The 21,235-nt window shown below is 39.8% G+C and overlaps 1 protein-coding gene across 10 annotated transcripts in view; it reads right to left on the bottom strand.

Annotated features, from left to right (window-relative positions):
- The window catches only part of PDE1C (phosphodiesterase 1C), a 749,644-nt gene that overhangs the window by 22,801 nt on the left and 705,608 nt on the right, over nucleotides 1-21,235 (bottom strand). For 6 of the 10 annotated variants that reach the window (XM_071215096.1, XM_058296801.2, XM_004463301.5 and 3 more), the window contains one exon: nucleotides 1,478-1,546. In XM_071215096.1, coding sequence (XP_071071197.1) covers nucleotides 1,478-1,546 — 69 coding nt within the window. Of the gene's footprint in view, nucleotides 1-1,477; nucleotides 1,547-8,379; nucleotides 14,821-21,235 lie in introns of those variants that run through there. The other 4 variants (XM_058296802.2, XM_058296807.2, XM_012527091.4 and 1 more) reach the window with 2 other exon arrangements.

The following is a 21,235-nucleotide window of genomic DNA, read 5'->3' as shown; positions in this document are numbered from 1 at the left end:
AATACAATCTGATTTCCGAGGGGTTAAAATGCAAAGCAATAAACCTCCAAGAATGGATGAGATATGGTAATTCCCAAAAGAAGAAATTTAAAAGATGAATTAACATTAGAAAAGGATTATTTAATGATAAATAAAATAGATGCAAACCAAATAAGGTTATTATTTTTCCTTATTAAATTGGATAATGTTCAACATTATCAAAAGGATGGTGAAAAGGGCAAATTCATAAATCACTGTGGAAAGTGTAAACTGCTACTCCTTTTTGGAAATAACTTTGATCATAACATGTCAAGGACCTTACATATGTATATATTCTTTGAGCTAGTACTCCTGCCTATAGAAGTCTATCCTAAATCCATAGTTAGAGACTTGGACAAAGATTTATGTACAAGAGTTTAAGGTTATTTATAATAACAAAAATGCAAACCATATAAATGCCAAATTATCAATGACTATATAAATATAGTATAATCATATGAAATGTTACACAACTAGAACATTTTAAAAAAGATTTAACCACATGGGGGACTCTCACAATGTAAGGATGAAATTTTCTAAAGGGTTGGAAACAAAACTCCATCTAAAGTATACTTCCCATCTAGGAAAAAAATATTCAATAAACTGGAAAGAGAGATGATCTTGGGCAGCTCTGAGTGATAGCATTATTGGAGATGTTTTACTTTCTTATAATTTTTATTATTTTCCAATATTTCTATAATGACCCAATGACCACCTTTACCTTCTATAGACTTTCTGCCCTAAAAACAGTTTCACTTTTCAAAGTTCTACTTGACAAAATTAAATTATAGCAGAGAATATAAGCCTATGTGTGAAGATGGAATGCCCCACAGGGGCCCCTTACATTAAATAGTAATTACAAGTGAGTATCATGAATGCTTAAAATTTTATAATAAATGTAAATGGAATCCAATATAGATAAAATGTTACATTCCTATTTCTCAGTGGTAGAGTTTAGCTATGAGCACACACAATGTATAAGTACTATGCTAAATATAAAAGAATTATTTCTAATCCTTATCATCATCCAGACAGATGATAAAAGAAAATTCCTAAAAGCTGAATATATGTGAACTCATATAATCTGTGTATGACAAAGCTGGGACTTGAACCTGGGTCCATCTCTTACCAAAGGCTCATGCTCCTTCCCATGCACCATCTATCTCTCCATCAAGGTGGAGATGCAAACATCAAGGTGACTGCTGTAGGAAGAGCAAGATTCTATTCTTTTGTGGGTGAACGTGAGCGACTGTGAAACAACTATTAATACGTTATGTCTACTCCATGAGGAATCTCACGTATTTGGAAGACCGATACACAGCCCTGGGATAACATGGAATAGACTGGGGAAATCAGAGGCCAGGTTCTCAGTTTATCAACTGTTAAACTCAACTCCTGAGAAAGCAGTCCCTTCCCTCATCTACCACCACTAAGATCATGGCACGTGCCATTTACCCACCTGGCAAGGTAAGGCGACTTGTGGAGCTAGTGCTTGGGGCTGGTGAGCCATGAGAACGCCGCTTTGTGCCTGCAAAGAGGGAAAAGAGGATGAGGAAAGGCCGGCTTGTGGACAAGGCTCATCAGACAGCTGAATGTTCATCTGAGACTTGCAAATGATCCAAAGAGTTTGGATCTGCAAACAAGGTTTGGGGGTGGGGGGTGGGGGGTGGGGAGGGTGTGGAAGGCAGCATGTGTCCCCGTGGGTCAGAGAAGGCAGGGACGCAGCGTTGCTGAGATGAGAGTGATGGTTCGGTCCTCCTGGCTGGCAGGTTGGCATGCTGGCAGCCAACGTACCACCGAACAGGGCTGTGCCTTAGGACCCCCACGGAAACTTTCTCAATATGCAGCTTCTAGGTGCCACCCCCAGAGATTCTGCTTTCATTGTACTAGGGTGGAGTCCTACCACTGGTATGTTTAAAGCTCCCAAGATGATTCTAATGTGCATCCAGGATGGAGAACTACAGATGAGGAAGGACACGTTTCTGGACTTAGAATTGAGAATCCGGGGTTTTGTCCCAGCTTCGTCATTACAGCCTTTACTCGCTTTAGGGCCTTAAGCAATTAACCTAATCTCTCCGAGGCTAAAGTTTTCATCTGTGAAATGAGGGAAATAACAATTTTGTCAAAGTGTTCTCCTGAGGCTGGAAGGACCCCAGGTTGTCTGAGTGCTCGGGAAGTGTGGGAGACTACACACTTGCTAGGGAAGCGGGATCTGTGAGGTTCTCAGCAGCTGCCAACAGAATTCCCACTGGGAGGGGACTGTCTTTGTTCATATAAACAGTTGGATGGGCCATGGGGGGATGAAAGCACAAACCCCAGGGTGGAATTAGAAAGGAGAGAGCAGAACAGAGAAACAGAGGGCTGAATTGTTCTGCATAAGAAAATGGGATACGTTTCATATTTATATATATATAGTTCCTTTTTTTTTTTCACTGTCCAGGATGGCAGAGTGGGGAGACAGAGGCTTAGAAGATGGACTCAGAGCTGGCAGAGATGGAGAGGGAATTCTTAAACAGAGCATACTCACGGTTCAATGTTGTCATTTCTGTTACAAATCCCCTCAATCTCCCCAAACTTTTAATAAAGCCTACTTTACACGCAGAGGCCTGGAGGAGTGGAAGCCGTGCCAAGTGAGCAAACCCTGTCTGAACCAGCAGTCCCGGCCCTACACTGCTGGACGTGAGGGGAAGCAGGAACGCAGGGCTGGAGCTGAGTGGGAAAGCCGATGAGATGTGGAGAAACCCACCTGGGTGGTGTGTGAGAACGTTTCATTCTAATCTCAAGGAGCAGGGTATCAGCGCTGATATTCTGTGCCCCTGCTGGTCAGCAGCAGTAGTAGCAGTAAAAATAGCAAACACATCCGACCCAAGAAAACCGTGACTTCGTGTGAGGTGAGAGAAGTTCTCTCTGGCAGAGGTTACGTCTCCACTTTCCTGGTCTCACAGATGCCCTGAATGTCAGAGTTGGCAGGGAGCTTAGAGGGTCTGGACCTGGCCGCACCAGTGCTTCAGAATCCTCCAAGGTGATTTTTATAAATATGGACCCCGGGGTCCTTTCCTGGACCTCCTGAAGCAGAATCTCCAGGGAATGGGGCCAGAAGTCTGCGTTTTAACAAGTTCCAGATGAATCTAGCAGTCATCAGACTAATGAAGTTTCTTAGGGACCCTGAGGTGAGAAGAGTCATTCAAGTGACACTATGGGTCAGGGCCTGGTCGCCTCATTTGCACAACTTCAGGGGATGCGATTTGCCTTGGATTCTCGATAACGAAGAGTGTGCAGTCTGCCAGCTCTGATCAGGGACACCGCCAGGATGAAAGTCCAGGTCTCTGACCTTCTGGGCCAGAGTCCTTCCTGCTGCACAGAACCACCCCCGTCCCCCAGGATGCAGCACCACCACGGCGGTGCCACTGGCTGGGTTATTTACTCCTGCAAGGGTAAGACTTGCACTCGGCTCACTTCCCCCGCAGTCAGGGTCCCTCCATGCACCAGGGGCATTTGGTAGGGGGCTGTGCTGTGCACCGTTGGAAGTCTGGCAATACCCGAGCCCTCTCCCCACCAGATGTCAGCAGCAACTCCCCCCAGTCGTAATAATCAAAAATGTCTCCAGAGTTTTGAGCCAACTGTCCTCTGCGGAGCCACGCTGCCCCCAGTTGAGAACCACGGCTTTAGGTTAGGGCAGGGTTTAGGTACATTCTTCTGAGCTGCGATTCACAATTTAACCACTATGGTCGTCAGCCACTGTCATTGTCACACATCAAGCAGTTACTCTGTCCTAGGCACTTTATTAGCTAGGCACCGTTCTGAGGATAAAATGATTCCTGTTTTAGAGATGAGGATTGAGAGACACAGGGAGATCAAATAATTTGCCCCAAGTTACTGAGCACTGGGGCTAAAATTTAAGCCAAGATACTCCGAAGTTCGGAGCTAGAGAAGTTTCTTTCCATGACTCCTGCTGCCTCTTGACCAACACATTGTCTAGCTTCCTTCCAGCACAGTCTTCCCAAATTTGCCTAAGGACAAAACAAACCTGGGGGAAGCGGCTGTGGCTCAGTCAGTTGGGCTCCCGTCTACCATATGGGAAGCCCTGGGTTCATGTCCTGGGACCTCCTTGGGAAGGCAGGCTCGCCCGCATGCTGCGGAAAGGTGACTCAGCAAGGTGATGCAACCAAAAAGAGAGACAAGTAAAAAAAAACACAGAAGAGCACAGCGAATGGACGCAGAGAGCAGACAGCAAGCAACTCACAAGGGGGGAGGAGAAATAAAATAAATAAATACAGGCACAGAAGAATGCACAGCAAATGGACACAGAGAGCAGACAGCATGCAAAAAGCCACAAGGGGGGGGATATGAAAAAAAAAACACAAAAAAAACCAAACCTGGAACAATTATTCTAGCGAAAGGGAAAACCAAAACCAGATTCCCAGTCTCCACCAAACCCTACTGACTCAGCATTTCCAGAGGCACTGAAAGGTGATTTTGATTTTCAGGCAGGGTTGGAAAACAATGTGTGATAGAATTTTCCTTTTTCTTGTCTAATGAGTGGAAAACTCCTGTGAAATGGAGAGATCAGATTTAATGCTGCCTATGCGAGCTCCAGATAAACTGCAAAATACTTGAGAATTACCAGATTCCAAAGTTATTACCTGTAGCAACAAACTCTATTGCCAGTTTTGTGGTTGTTTCTTGAATCACCTACTGTGATCTTCCAAAAGCCTTTGGCTTGGTGTCTTTTCCTTGGGGTAGCTTTTCATTCCCTTAGTATCTTCTTTGCAGACACTAAGGTAGGAACCTCTGGACTGGTGCAAAGGCAAAACAGCAAGCTTTCTAGAAAGGCTGTTATTTTCTCCGTATGTTTGTTTGATGAAATGCCCAGGATACATATATATATATATAATATATATATATGGGAGATGGCACTCTCCCCATCTCTGGTAATCATGATCATAAACAGGCAGCAGGTGAGGGTGCACAAAATAAACCTGGCTGTGTTTGCTACAGCCCTTCACTCAGCACAGAATGGGTGTATAGGTTCCTGCATCACTCGCCCCCAGTTAACTGAGGTTGTATTCCTAAAATCATCTTCCATTCCCTAAACAACAGATTACTTGTCACTTTATACAATGTTCCATTCACCTTATCGACCCTTCATTTTCTAAAACCTTTCGCTCCTCCCTTGCTCCTTCTCCCAGGGAAAACATCAGAAACAGGGTCAGAAGAGCCTGCGTGATCTTAGGCACCTGACAACCTGGACTGTGCACTGCCCCGACGGCCGAGGGAAGCCCGGGGGCAAACTGTCATAGTTTGGATGTGACAAACCCAAACTCTTGGATGTAGCCTAGAAATCTACTTGGGGATACTACTTGCACGGGACTCGGCAGTCCCTCCTCAGTAGTTTGAAATCCTGAATACACAATGGAACCATTTGGGACATTTAAAAAAATATGCTGATGCCTGGGTCCCTTGTGGGGTGGGGCCTGGGCATTGGGTGCTTCTAAAGATCCCAGGTAAGTCTGACCTACAGCCTTGAATGAGAAGGTCTGTATTGTGAATACCCAGAGAAGAAACTCCTTTCAGCTGTCGGGGTAGAAGCAGTCTTTCTTCTGAACAACTGGCATGCATTCTTTTCATGGATGATGTGAAGCTTGTAAATGGTCTCTTTGCATTTTTTATGTAGGTTTTCGACTTATGACTTAATGCTGGGCACTAGAGAGGTCTATCTAGCCGGCAATTCTGCACACCACCATTTCCCTGGGTTTGCTCCATTTTAAATAGCTCTGCTTTCTGCCTCTGGTTTTATTCTTTTTTTTAAAATCTTAACTAAAAAGTAAATTTATGTGACTTTAGAACTCTCAAAAATTTTATAACTAAAAACAAGCAAGCAACCACATCAGTGTTGACATTGCTAAGCTTCATTTTTCTCATCTATAATATTAAAACACACACATCAATTTCAGGGTCTTACTGTGATGAGCAAGAGGACACATATGAAGTGCAATATGGTTTTGGTTTTCATTTAGTTTATATTCAGAAGAAGGAAAAAGATGTGTATGTGCACACGTATATGCACCAAAGGGGCTAATATACTATTTTTGGGAGATAAGCACTTTAAGGTCAACAATTTCATCATCCTTGACCTTCAGCAGGTAAATATTCAAAGAATATACAACCCGATCAGTCAGCCTGGGACAGAAATGTCTTCACCCCAGCTGGTGTGACTTGAGGTATCATTTGACAAACAAAAAGCCTTCAGATATTGCAAATTAAAGTCCTTGGTTGGTTCAGCTAATGGGGCAATGAACCCAATTCATCAGGACCCTGGAGGACAGTGATGGAAGTGACAACCACAGCTGCCGACCCTGGGGTGAACATACACACCTAAGACTCCGGACATGCGAGGTCAGCGCTAAATCCCAGTGATGTGCGGCTTGACCTCAAGCAAATAGTTTCACTGCTGGAAAGTGGGATTAGGATGGCCATGCCCACAGCCCGCTGTGGAAAGTGTGATCTACAGAGCCCCTGAGACCATGTGTCATTATTATTAATGGTCCAACAATACCAGTGTTGTTAAAATACATCCAGATCCCACTGGGCAGAGGTGGGTGCTGAAAGACTTAGGTGGGAAAAGTTTCCGTCAACCTGTATTGGGCATTTTCAGTCTCTTCTAGCATAACTGCAAATGCTCGCCTTTATGATGCCCTCAAGCCCCTCTGATCATTATTAGTTAGCATATCTGCCAGCATCTTTCCTTCCATTTGCGCTGTGGCAGAGGGCAGCTATACTGCCTTGGTGCCTCAGAACAAATCTTCCATTTTCCCCCTTTGCCTGTAAGCCTTGCAGAAGGAGCATTCAAGAGAAGCTCAAGTTCTGCTTAAGGCCGTGGAATCAATGGAGGAGTGTGAAGGGCTCCAAACCTGCTTGTATCGCCCTAAGAGTTGTTCTCCAACAGTATATAAATTAGAGCTACGTACTCAGAGTGTTTAATAGCATTTTAATTATGATTTTTTCCCCTCCACAATACAACCACCATCAATACTATGCTTGCTTTTGTGTGACTTGATTATGTCTGTTCATTATAGAGAACAATGAAAGCACAAGCATATGCAACATGATGTGCTATTTAAACAGTCCTATTTGAATATGCTTCAGAATCAGGCATATGAATGAGGAACCCTGAAAACAGTCACAATCTTTGACCCGATAGTTGTACATCTTACGATTTTGTCCAATGGAGATATTCAGAAATGTGACAAAGTCTTATGTACAAACAGCTCCACTGCTGTGTTATTTACAATTGAAAAAAATAAAATAAAAGCATATACCTTAATTGTCCAACGGTAGAGAGGTGTTTGAGTAAATTGCGGTAGAACCACAAAATAAAATTTGATGTCGGCAGTTTAAATTATATTAATGAAGAACTTTAAAAAAATGTAGCAATGCTTACAATCCAATGCTGTGTGAACAAACCATAATGCAAAATTAAATACACTGTATTAAATATAATGTCCTAGAATGTGTAAAAAACACATAGCAAAGAGCATAAAGAAATACAATGAGGTATGAACACTAATTTATTGCTGGATGGGGGGTATTTACAAGTGATTTTAGTTTTCTTCAATGCACTTCTCTATATTTTCCAAAATATATAAAATAGTCTGTCTTTGTTTTAAGGGAAAAAATAAATTTAAAAAACATGTTCCACTGCACACCACGCAGTCACTTTTGGGGATGGATACTGCTGTCCCGCTTGTCAGTGTAATTATCCAATGTAGTTACTGTGCAAGAACAATGTGCCCACTTAGCGCAGAGGATGGCGTGGTATTTGTGTGATAAACATCATTGCCACTAGGGGTGCCCTCTTAGCAGCTAGTTTGAAGAAGGCATCCTGGGTGCCCACAGTACATAAACCACACAGAGCCCCAAAAAACAATGGTAATCATTATTCTCTTGGTCAGACTTCTTATGTTCATGACTGGAGAGAAGGAAAATATTGTCAAGTATCTCATTAAAGACAAGGAAAAAGCAAAAAGTTTGGGATTTGGAAGCTAGTGTCACAGGACAAAACCTGGAGAGAACTGATGAATATTGGAGCTAGTCTAATCCATAAACACTGAGATTTCTTATGCCTCTGGGGAGCTTCTGATAACCCATCGCCCCACCCCCATAATCAAAACAGATGATATAAAACATGATACAATTACACACTGAGTACTGGCAAAGGCACTTAGTCTGCTGGGTGTTATGTGGAATTTGGGGGAATACAAAGAGACAGATGGTTGAGTGAGCTTGGGCAGCCAGTATCTGGGACAGGACATGGACAATGGAAAACATTAAAAGAAAAAAACATCCTTTTCATTATTCAAATTCCAGTTGAGAGGTTAACTCATTGTTTTTATTCAGTAATTAGAGGAATATACAAGTACTTATTCATTATTAGATGCTGGGGGGAAATTATACATTAGAGGCTGTCAGCCTCATCTGTGCAATAAAGATTTACAATAAACACATTTTAATCTTTTGAGAACAGTTTAGCATACTCTGTTTTACATGAATCCCTATGATTTATTTTTGCATTTGGAGATATGACACTATGCCATTTGAAGAGGTTGTTTTAGTATAAACCAGAATCATAGGGGGAATGAAACCACTCTTCCTTAGAATGGGTGGTCATTCTCTCGCCTTATGATGTACAAATGCAAATTGCAAACTGAATTTTATCTGCCTCAAACATATTTCACATCATGGAAGTACATTTTATCTCTGCAGTAAAATAAAGACGAGTCCAATTTTACCATCATCCCTTTGGAAGAGCATTCTTAGAACACAGACACAAATCCCTTCCTCATTCCTCCAAAGAATATTTATTCGGCACGATCTCAGTTGAGGTTGGGGGTTTGGGTTCGCTTGCCTCCCTCTTTTGAGTTTTGTTAAACATTCTTGGCCTTAATCCAGACATTTCCCACAAATCCACCAGAACAGCCGCAAAATCTAAGGCTGAGGAGGAGTCGAGTTTTTCCATTCACGTAGGATCAGTCCCCTTATTAGGCGAGTCTACTGACCCATGGTCAGGCACAGCATCGTAAGGAGAAAAAGCCTGTGATAGCAAAAGTTGTGCTCTACACAGAAGGAAGGTAATAGCTTTGTATTAGCCTCTGAGTGACTCCCCTGCTTTGGGTAACTGATCTTCCAGGACAATTTCCTTTTTCCTGCTTCCTTCTCCTAGTCTATTTCCTCTTCTTCACCTATCCCCACTCCAACCTTAGCACCCAACATTTCCTCATATGATTTACACTGGAGTAAGCCACTTATTTTGTGGTTCTGTGGGATAAAATGATACTGCAAGCCCAAAGGCTTACCTGCACAGAGGCAAACGAAGCAATTTGTGAAAGGTAGAAAAATGGAAAAAGGGAAAGGTGTAGGGAAGGGATATGAAAAAGGGAGAGGACATAAATTAGAAAGGGGGAATCTGGCTGTACAATGGGCACAAGAGCTGATAAAAACCTAACCAAGCTCTATAAATGAAAATAGTAAATGTTTCTTAAAAATTTTACAGCATATAAAATTGTATAAAAATATCATCAAGACAAGAAAAAAGGAGAATGCGTTCTATACAGTTCTATCTCCAAAATCAGTCACTGGACAATAATACCAATGGCTATGGGTTTTTACTAAAAAATCCATGTATATGGGGCTGTGACTATATTTTTATACCATCACACATATACCCACCCAAAGACAAGGACAGTACAAAATCCCTACCCCAAGATAGATCATGACAGAGGAACAAAGACTATACAACAATTTGCCTTGAGGGCAATCTATTTCACAGTCATTCCATAGCCACTGGATTTTATTTTATTTTAGGGATGTTATTTTAAATGAGTTATCCCGCACCATAACCTGACCAAGAAATGCTTCTTCAGGTTCAGAACTTAGTTCCCATGAATATACTCGAGTGAAGTTCAGGAATCATGGCTGAAACGTGTCGAGTCAAAGGTAAGGGGATGATGGCACAGATTCTGGCCTGTTAAAACCATCGTTTTCCTCCAGACCTGGTGGTCTTCCTAGAGGAGACTGAGTAAGTATACCTTTCCAGAGCTGAAAGGCCTCCCACACTACTCCCTGCTTCTCCTGCCTCAGGAAACGGCATCCTAGGCTGGGTCCAAGTTCATTTAGTGGAGTCAATCACTGCCAGGATTGATCCACTTCTACTTGGGAACAGAAGCTAGAATAAACACATTAATATCAATCTCAAATCATGTATGCCAATATTTTATAGAAAAATGGGTGGAGTGAGGGGCAGGATTATTTAAAAAAATAATCAGAGATTAATAAGGTTTACAATTTGACTTTGATGAACCCTTCAGTCCAGGTCTTTTGTACCCCACCCTAGTTTAATGTAAAACCAAAAAAGTTCTTTCAAGAAACAGATACAATTCTGATTTCACACTTTCCTGCAGGAGAACCCAGGCATTTACAAATGTACAGTGTGAACATCTAGAGACCCACTTCCCATTTTTCTTACCTCACTTATCAGATGAACTCTCTAATGTCGTAGATGGCTCTGCTACCATTCTAATTCCTGGACCACTTCTCCCATTAGTGACTATGATGAGAGGAAACCCTACAAACTGAAATGTGGACTTGGCAGGCACTGTATCTCTTGGTTTTCAAGGGGATATTTCATATTACAGTTTTTCATCAAGTCCATTTTCTAAGTGATAATGAGGCCTTTAATCATGGATTGCTGTTGATGAATTACAAGTATTACTTTCCATTTATTCAGGAATAAGAGCCAATAAAACATTCTTATTGCAAAATTATGTTCTTTAAAGTTAAATTTTGCCAGCCATAGTATCAGTGGAGCAAAACTGTTCAACGATCACCCATGCTGCATATACAGAATCTCTTGTTTGCTCCAAGAAGATTGTTTTGGAATTTAAAAAATCCACTGGTATCTCATATAAGTTGGTGTCTCAGTTCCACCAATATTTACAGATAAATCCTTTCTCTTTTCTTAAGTCAAAGGCCATAAAGAAGTTATTTTTCTTTTTTTCATGAACTTGGCGCCAACAAATTTCCTCCAATTACCTTCAATTTCCCAGCTCTTGTGTTCAGCCCCTTGGTGACTAGTGCATATCTGCATATACTTGGTATGTAAGCCTTTTGCAGTGTGCTTGGCATATATAAGGCGCTGAGTAAATCTGAAGGTAACTTGGAATTCTGTCTGCATTCGCAAGCGGATAGTGAAATTCAGTTTGACAATTCAGCATGTGTTTCATGAATGCTTACCGTGTGCCAAACGCGGCAGTGGAGCAGTACTGCAACTCCTGCTGGGGTTGCAGGAACCTCAGAATCAGGAGAATGAAGCTTCCAACTGGAACAATAAATGTTACCTGAATTCCCTAATTCCCCTTTGCTTGGGTTATAATACTATAGGCAGAGACTTCCAATCTCAGGTTCTTCTCCATGTCATTATGAGAAAGATTTTGTGCTTCTTTTGTTTTCCCCCATAACTCCATGGGGCAAATTAAAAAGCAACTCATCATCTAAGTCTCAGAGGTTAAGAAAGAAGAAAATATACATTGTCTACCTATATCAATCTATCTTTATATCTATTTAAGAAAAAGTGAGCAATGACAGTAATAAACTGGTATCCTTACCCAAAATATAGATTATAAGATTGCTCTCCATCTTTTTGTCTGCTCTCTATCTCACATCTCTTGGTACTGTTTTTTCTTTACTCCTCACTTTTTAAGTTTATTAAAGGTATGGTTTGAGGTGGAAAATACACTGTAATGGCTTAAATTCTGAAAACAAAATAAACAAATATGCTACATTATTCTTTGACTTTCAGATGTTTAGGTGCCATTTTATTGTTTAATTATATCATATACTGAAGGGTATCCTGTCAGAAGGTTTCAATAGTTTTTAAAAAAGCTCCAAGAATGAAACTGACAGTGGAAGAAAATCCACTTGAATTTAATGGGTTAGAAATCAGCATCTTCCCCGTGCCTTAAGCTATTAGGTGTCAGAACTGAAGAAGACTTGGTGTGAATACAAGATGGAACAAAGAACTCCCTAAGGAGGGTCATTGTGCCACCAAAATATACTACATCAACGCAACCTGGAGGTACACAAGGGGAATCAAACTCACTGGCTGACTCTGTTTGTCACTCCCTGCCCCCACTACATGTGACATGTAGAACTTGCAGGTTTGTCAGCAGTGAATGCTCTTCCTATTTTCCCCACGTACTCATCAGTTCCTATTCCAGGTTTGTAAGCCTGAGCTTTCTGTATGAAAATGTAACCTAGATTAACATTCCATAATCTGTGCAATGAAAGAATGTTCATCCATTTTTTGCTCAACTTGGAGGGAGCTGTTTCAAGAGAACCAAAAGACCATAAAAAATGAGCTAGAGCTTTGGAAATACTTTTCTTCCAGTCAAGACTGACATGGAATGCCTATCTTAATGTTTTATCAGCTCCAATATCAATGCATAGCATAATAATACTTTGCTTTGTATTTTTAACAATAGATAACTTGCCATTTTTACTCAAGGCCCTTTCAAAGCACTTTAAAAAAATGATTTAAAAAGGAAGTGTTCATTGGGGCTTTTGTTTTTCCTCACTGAGATTTCCAAGCAGAGGTCTCTATTGGCCAAAAGTCTCTCCCCATTTTTTCCCAGCTAATTAATTACATAAAGCAAACAAAAACAATTTCCATCTTTATTGGTGCTAGAAAAAAATGGCTATATTCCTGTTTCTTTTTCAAATACTGTTTAGTATTACTTGTTAGATTATAAAAGGGAAACTACAGATTTTCTATTTTGACAAGCTGCAAAGCTCCGTGTACAAAAATACAGAATAGGTGTAAGGTAAAAGATCCAGGTTCCAAGGTCAAGAACTGACATACATGTGGTTGTATTTAATTCCTACTCAAAATCTTACCACCTAAAAGAAAAAGCAAACTGATGTCCCACGGGTCAAATATATCTCATGGACATGTTTTTTTGACAAGCCCAGTATTTTTAAGTTTCTGAATTAGTTGCCAATATTTTAAAAATTGGGGAGGGTTTATATAAAATCCAGGTGTCTAGATCTGAAAAATCAGAAGGTCTGGCAATTCTCCAGACTCTACCACTCTCTACTTTCTCACTGATACTGAGGCTTATTATGAATGGTCACTTACCAATACAGCTGACACTGCATGGCTTACTTTACTTATTTATTTACCTGCTAGGTCCCTGGAGTGATGTGAATTTGTGACCCCATTATTTACTGGGGTGGACTTTAGGAAAGGAGGATGAATAGAAAAACATGTGTTATTAACATGGCAAAATGTCATAGAAACCTGCTCAAACAGGAACATGCTTTTTTACATCCTCTATGACAAAGTCCTTCAAACCCTTCTGTTGGGGAATATTTCAGTAAGGCAAACGACCTTGTAGATCACATGCACAGTCTCCTTCTTTGTGTCTAAAGAAATACAATATTTTGCCTTAGTAAGGAGAAGATTTTTAAATGTGGAAATTAAATCTGCAATGGAGAATACACTAAAGCTTTTGCCTAGCTCCCTCTCTTCCTACAACTATCCCGCTCCTTAGCCAGCATATCTGCATGATTTGCTTTTGGGAAGGACTCAAAGATACCTTTGTGACCCACTGCAACATCTTAAGAATCACTTTTATCCAAATCATACGACTTCACAAGAATCACACTTTATTCACACTCTATTGAATCCCAACTTTTTTTGTTGTTGATGTTTTCAGGGTGGCAAAGAGTTTTTTTATTATATTTCTATGCTATATCTACTATTCTTATTTTTGAGAGTAACACCTGGTATTTATAAAGACCTGCTAAAATGAAGAGATTATCTAATATCTCTCTCTCATACTAACTCTCTTAGCACTTCCTGGAATAAAAAGAGGAGGGATGAAGTCACACCATAGCTAGCCCAAAGAACAGGACCAGCCAAAGGCAAAAATCTCAGTAGCTTCTTACAGATGGCTGATACTCAGGGAAAACGATGGGTTTCCCAACTGAACAGCATGGTCATTGGCGGAACCGTTCCGGTTTATATTAATTAATGCACAGATAAAATAAATTAAGCATCAAATAAAGGCTCCCACAGGACAATCTCCTTTTACAAATACAAATAGCATTTCATATTGTATAAATGGAAAAAAAAAGCATAAGAGCAAATTTTAAGTCTGAAAGGAAGCTGGAGAAAAAGAATGTTCCTGACCCAGGAAAGAATCAATGAGAGATTGGAACTGTCCCCTTAGTTGTGATGAAGGCCAGCATATGTGTATCCACCATGAGTAGCCAGTGCAAAAATAACATTTAAAATCATGACATTGATGGTAAAAACAACAAAACAAAACAAAACAAAAACCAAATAGGCAATTATTGTGTGCATGGCCTTTTCAGGCATCTCTCAGCATATCCAGTATGTCCGTTCTCATCAGGCCAGACAGGTACCTTGAAAGCCAGGGCATTAGCAAAGGAATTCCCTTCAGGTTTTGTTTCTGTTTGTGCAAAAATCTCAAGTTGTTCTGAAGGCTCAAGGGAAACTCCCCGAGTTCTAGACCTCAAACCAACTCCCCAGGTCATTTCCTGGGAGGAAATGGCTTAAGAGAAGGCCAAGTGTGGGGGGCTGGTTTTTGAAAGTTGTACACCTTCCCCAGGTATGGGTCTTTGTGGAAGAAGGAGAAGAAGGAGAATGAAGAAGCTCAGTTAAAATGATGCAAGACATTGGCAGTCTCTTTTATTGTATATGAGGTGTGTTTTACTCTTCTGAATCTGAAAAAAAGAAAAAGAAAAAGAAAAGTGTCAATGCTGCCTTTCCCCCCTTTCTTTACCCTCCAGGCCTGAGGAGAAGAAAATCTGGGGAAGAAAAAAAGGGAGGGAATCAGTTATACATTCCAATACTGATCAATGCTGTTTCCTTTGTCACATGATTTCTTCTATTCATAATGAGAAAAGCTCTGCAGAACTTTAAACATCAGCTGCATTTGAAATCTTAATAGTTGCTTTTAAACTCGATTGTCAAACATTTGGTTCATGCAATATAAAGATTGGCACACCTTGTTTTGCAATTCGGGATGACTGTGGCTGCAAGAACTCATGAGTTTGCCTCAGGGGTAAGTGGGATGGGAAGAAATCAGAGCCATCTAATCCCAACGGTTTCCATACCAAAAGCAATGCTCCTCTTTCTTAATTGCTGCCCACCCTTAAAACAAGATGTGTCCCAACCAAAATCATCATGCAGATGGGTAAGCCACTTGAATTCTCTACTACATCCAGAGTCAGGGGGTGGAGGAAGTAGACAAAGATGGAAACAGGACTAAGTTAATGGAAATACACAATATTGGATTTTTTTTTTCACATGGCATCTTCTACCTCTTATAACCTCAATGGACCTGGAGAAAAAGTTTTTTAAAAATGCACACTATGTTACTGCTTCTGATAAATATTCCATTCCCTGCACTTCATCATGTCTTTCTACTTAGAGAGGTACCCTCCGGTGCAGGGATCCAAGGGGACAGTAGTAGAGTGGTTTAGATTTCAAGAAGGGTAACAGTAGCATCTACAAAGATGTTAGGAGTCATTAGAGGACAAAGAGAGTTTCCCAGTCAACTTAAAGGCAAAGATACTCTCCTTAATAAGACTTAGTTGAGACTAGGCAGCCAACTACCTGGGACATGAGAGAGCCCTTTCTGACCTATTGTAATTACAGTCAAGTCTCAATTTTCTAGAGGCCACTGATCCAGGTCTTCTGCTGTTGTGCTTTCTTCATTCTGGTCTTGATTTTTTGTATGTTTACTCTCCATTAGTACTTCCACTCATTTGGGAGAAGGAAGAAAGAGAAGAGAAAATCTTCTGCCCAAATTTACTCTGATACCTGCACTGATAAAGTTGCTAGTGAGGGAAGGATGTGAAACAAAAACTTCAACCAAGCACCAGAAGTTTTCCATTGATTTTTTTTTTCCATTGATTTTGATAGTCTATGTATAGTTTGGTCCATGAAGGAGTTGTAAGACAGGAAAGAGTTGTCAGGCAGTGCTCTGACCCTGCCATTATCACCTTGAGGTTCCATGTGATGAGACTCTCTTTAGATGATCATCATAGTACTGGCCATGTTAAGAGATATCTCTAGGCCCTCAACAATAAACTTCGATTTTGTTATGAAGACTAGGTTGGGTTTGAGTTTTAAATCGATGGTTGGTTGGAAGGAAGCTAGGGACATATAGCTGGGGATAGCTGGCGTGATCCACTGCCATACCCAGCTAGAAGCATAAAAAGGTGATTGCTGAACTTCTTCTTCTAGGAAGTCTGCCTGAGCAGTAACTTGCTCTCCAGAGGTCCATCCAGGGTCTACGTGGAACTCAGAGGTCACTGAGAGATCCTCTTCCCTTTCTCATCTTGTGGAGTGTGACCTAGGCTATGGATTTTAGTTCCCCTCCACCTTCTGGTCAAAGGATGGAGGGAAGGGAAAACAGAGGAAGCCTGTTTGTTTAAGCTGTGTTTATATGCCTTGTCACTAATAACAACCGAAAGGAAAAAACAAACAACAAACAAAATCAAAACAAAAACAAGAGATTAATGTTCTGTAGCTGTGTCCCTGGCCTTCTCAAACACATGTTCACTCTCCAGTAACTTTTGTTTATGAATCTCTTAGAGCACTTACCCTAAAATGTCTAATATTATAGCTGCCTGCATGAAGATGTTCCACCCCAGACTGTAGGCTCTTGCATATAGGGCCCTGGCACATGGCATATGATCAACGAATTACTATCTTTTTCATTGAGAAAAAGTGAATTGAATAAGCATGAGGTAGATGGGAGAGATAAAGGTGTAGCAATGAGCAGGAAATTCTCTCCCACCCTTTCTCTAATTTTGACCTTCATTGAATGAAGGAAAAGTTTAAAAGAAAACCACAGATAACTGAGCTTGCATTTCTGTCAACAGGACGGTATGACACATAGAAAAGTTTTGATTCCCTCTGAAGACATAGTTCCACTGTGGATGGTGTTTGATGGAACTGATCTTCCACAGAGGCAGCACCTGCTATCCAGGCAGCTTTGACATGTTTGCAGATCAGGCCTGGGTTCCTCTCCTCACTCCATCCTTTATCACAGGACCTCCAGATGTCCTGTATTTGCTTTGTTATGTTGGATTTTTGTATATTTGTTTTCAGTTTAACCTAAAATTGGGTAAGCATAATTAAGACGATGGAGTATATAAAAATGAGACAGAGCCTAAGAGGCTGCTCTGTATTTAGGTGAGGTACTTATGTAGTTTTGTTATAGCTACTTTGAATTTCATTGATTCTAAATGTATGTTGGTTTTCTGGAAGCCATATAAAGTGGTTAAAACCACCCACCTTCTTAACCATGATCCCTAGACTGAAATGGAAAATTTAACCGCCTAACGTGGGATAATCCAGGAAACTACCTACAGCAAGTGACATCCCCTCACCAACCCTTTGTCCAATAGCCCTTTGTTCAATAAAGCCTTCCTACACTTCACAAAGGGGCAGATGTGGTTGCTTTGAGTCCTGAAGTGCATGGTGTATGAATTCACAGAAATGTACTTACTCCAAGGGAATGTTTCAGCAACTTTAGTTGGAGAAATGGGAGATGGAGATTTGAAACAAAATACCCATTTACCAAAGGTAAATGGAGATGTTGTATAGACCTTAAAACATTTGGTTCATATATAATTCTTTTAAGAAAAAGTTTAAAGTGTGAGTTAACATGTTTAACTAAAAATGCGTTTACTACTGGACCACATGTGGAGTGGCTATGAGGCAGTCCTCATTAAGAATCTGGTACCAGGCTAAAAGCCCATAAAAACTTTTCTTTTTCATTTTCCTTTGGTTTGATTTTTTTAAAAGCCTGATTCAGCTATCACTCAGGCTCAAAGAAGGAAGCTGATTTGGCTGAGGACATAGTTGGGATGCAAAATGAGGCTTTCAAATCCCAGGAACTCTAAAATAGCTGCCTCCCTATGGAGTCAACTTTCTACAGAAACAACAAAACGAGACAGTAAGCAACATAAAGAGTTGTAAAAGGCTAAGTAGAAAAAAAAAAAAAAACGGGGAAGAGTAAGTAAGGGAAACCAAACCCAACTTTAAATATCAAGTAGAACTTCCATCAGGCTTATGAGTAAGCTCTGGTTTTATTTTTAATAAGGAAGTACTAAGAAAAATTATTTTAAAGTCATCTGTTTGGCTTTAGGCATCATAGATTGCACTGTCCTAACTCATAAGTACGTGACAGCTGTTTTAAATGGCTATCAACAAATGCCTGAAAGCATGTGTGCGTGCTTTCTCCTTGCCCAAAATGAAAGGGGTTATGATTATAGTTGGATTACTCTAAATTAATTTCACTGCATCATACCAATGCTATAGCACTCCTAAAATGAAAATACTCTGATCATGTATCATCTCAGCAAAGAAGGATAAATATGTAGGTAGATAAATGAAGAGATAGAATGAATTTGTGGGAATATCATAATTTCATGAAAACTTGCCTATGTCATCCTCTCCCAAAATTTATCCATTCAAGTCAAATAAAAGAATAAGAATGGTACAAAGGTTGGTGGTTCTTATGTTATTTTTAGGTAATTCTTTGTCTTTCTTTTGGATCCCTGGTACCTACGCTACCACTGAGAATAGTAACAGCGTTGAACTGCTCTCCTCTGCATTTGCTTTCTCTTCCTATAGCATGTTCTTTCTTTCCAAACTTAAAATATGTGAATAACTGTCTCAGTTCTTCTGCTTTGTACTGCCCCAGGTAATTTACTGCTATTACTGCCTGTGTTAAGAACCTGGTACTTTAACACCTAAGGAATTGATGAAGTTACCCTACTCTCTAACTACCCCCAGGTCTATCTATCTTACTTAGTAGATATAGTAGATAAGTAAAGATTAGGCATCAACTCCTCCTACAACTCCCTGGTTCCCAGAAGTGCATGTAAGGGGGAGCTAAGCACCCTTGTCTGCACAGAAAAAAACTGTTTCTGATCAGTCTTTGAATGTAAAATTTTTGAAGCCAACAAGAAGCCAGAGACCCATAAAGACTAAAGAACCCCTTCAGAGCAAGGAAGTGAGCTGGGACGCTAGACCTGAAACATTTTGACCAGTCTTCATGTTTTTCTCAATTATATTAGTTCAGCAAAAGCAGCAAATGACTCAGAATTAATGAAAGAGAAAACCAAAAACACCTTTTCTCAAATTTTTACTGTGAGCTCCAGGGTACAGAATGAAATAGCGTTTGTTGCAGAGGGCTAATACTTATGAAATACAGATGTTGTCACTTGGAGATGAGCGTGCCCTTCAATGGAGAAAGCTGAGAACAAATATAAAAGGGGAAAGCTTCAAGACTTCCTTGATATTGCATTTTTAACAGCTCTCCTAGCATTTGGATGTCTAGAAAAAAGAATGGTGTTAACAATGTATACAGCAGTAGTTCCTGATTTTGGCACATATTTATTTCAAACACGGCTGTTATTTTAAAGAATTTTTGTAATGTTAATAGTTTCTTTTGACAAATGCATTTTAAACTTACTTTTCTTCAATACCTTGAATAGAACAGATAGCATATATTTGTTGTAGTAGGAAAAGAGATACATATTTATTTCATGATTACTAAGACTTTAAAAAAAACTAGAATATCAATATTAAAGGAAAAAGAAAAATCACATTTCCTACAGCAGTTTGAAAACTTTAATCCTCTGTCAAACTGGGATCCTTTAAAAATACAGTGGTACATTAAGAGTGTAACAAAATGTCTAGAAGATAGGGTGAAACAATGAAAGTTTATATGCCAATAATTGCGAGGGAAATGTTTAAAAAAACTAATTCTGCCACTAAAGAGTGCATAATAGACTCTAAAAAAATATTTCTACAATGTAGTTATTTGGTAAGAGGCAGAGATCTAAATGGCTATGTAAAAACTTATAATTGACTTCATAAGTTTTCCTTAGTATAACAATTTAATTTAAAAAAACAACCCACCATCCTACATCACACACACACTCAAAGTGTACTTTTGATAGTACAAATGTGAATTTCAACAACACAAAAATCTATAAGAGGACAATTATAATCTCATGCCACCTTGTTCATTTATATTATGTCCCCTTTTTGAAAAGCACAGGAACATTCAATGTACGTAAAACAATATAACAATGCATTAAATTAAAATGGATGATTGTAACCAAAGGAGCGAACTTTCCAGACTCAGGATGACTCATGACTGCTAGAACCATGAGTAAGTAAAAGGTGTTGTACTTTCATGCTCCCAAGAGTAGAGCAGAAAGGAACAAGCAGGTTTTTCAGGCTCATCCCATTTGACCACTTTCCACCCACAGATCATGGATTGATTAATAGATTTCCCCAATCCATCCAAAAAAATAATTATGCCAGGCTTCAGCATCGCTGGACTCACAGTAACTCCTACTGTTGGGTCAACCTACAATACAACTATTGAAATTGGCCAGAAAATGACACTAAAGTACATCAATCAAAATGGTTAAGCAAAAACATCTTTAGAGTCTAATTAATGAGGTCTGATCCAGATGCATAAGACGAACAGGCACATAAAAATCATTTTACAGTTGTGCCCACCATTTATTATCATTTTGTTCTTTTCCTTTGGATAGGGACATTGGAGTTAAGTCCAATGGACCTGGGTTATCAAAATACTTGAGAAAAAAAGATATAAAATGCTTTGAGAAACAAACAATTCATGCCTCTTCTTGATAAATCATGGCTTTTACTGACTGGTGGTGCCTTGTGTTAATACATGCAAATATGTTAAAGAAAGGGGTCACAGGAGTTTTCATGGATGAATGACTAAGGCGAATAATATATTAATCAGAATATGTATGCTTATGATGGCTTATCTTAAATGGAATTTAGGGCATTCCAGATGTTTGATCCCTACAAACTCATGGAACACAATCCACAAGGATGGTGAATTCTCATGTTGAAGAAAATTTCTTTGCTAAGGAAATAGGCCTACTTTTTATCAATATATAGACATGCCTTCAATACATAGAGATACCTTCCCAAAACTAGAAATAAGGTTTTCCTCTGAGAAGGAAACAAGTACAAAATTCAAAGGATGGGATAACTCTTTGTAGAAACTACCTCAAGGCAGCAGATGTTGATTTTGGTGGCACGATCAACTGTGAAGTGTGTTTCAAA

This window comes from Dasypus novemcinctus, chromosome 5 (assembly GCF_030445035.2).
Source record: "Dasypus novemcinctus isolate mDasNov1 chromosome 5, mDasNov1.1.hap2, whole genome shotgun sequence".
NCBI classification, from domain to species: domain Eukaryota; kingdom Metazoa; phylum Chordata; class Mammalia; order Cingulata; family Dasypodidae; genus Dasypus; species Dasypus novemcinctus.
This window is presented reverse-complemented; position numbering and strand designations above follow the sequence as displayed.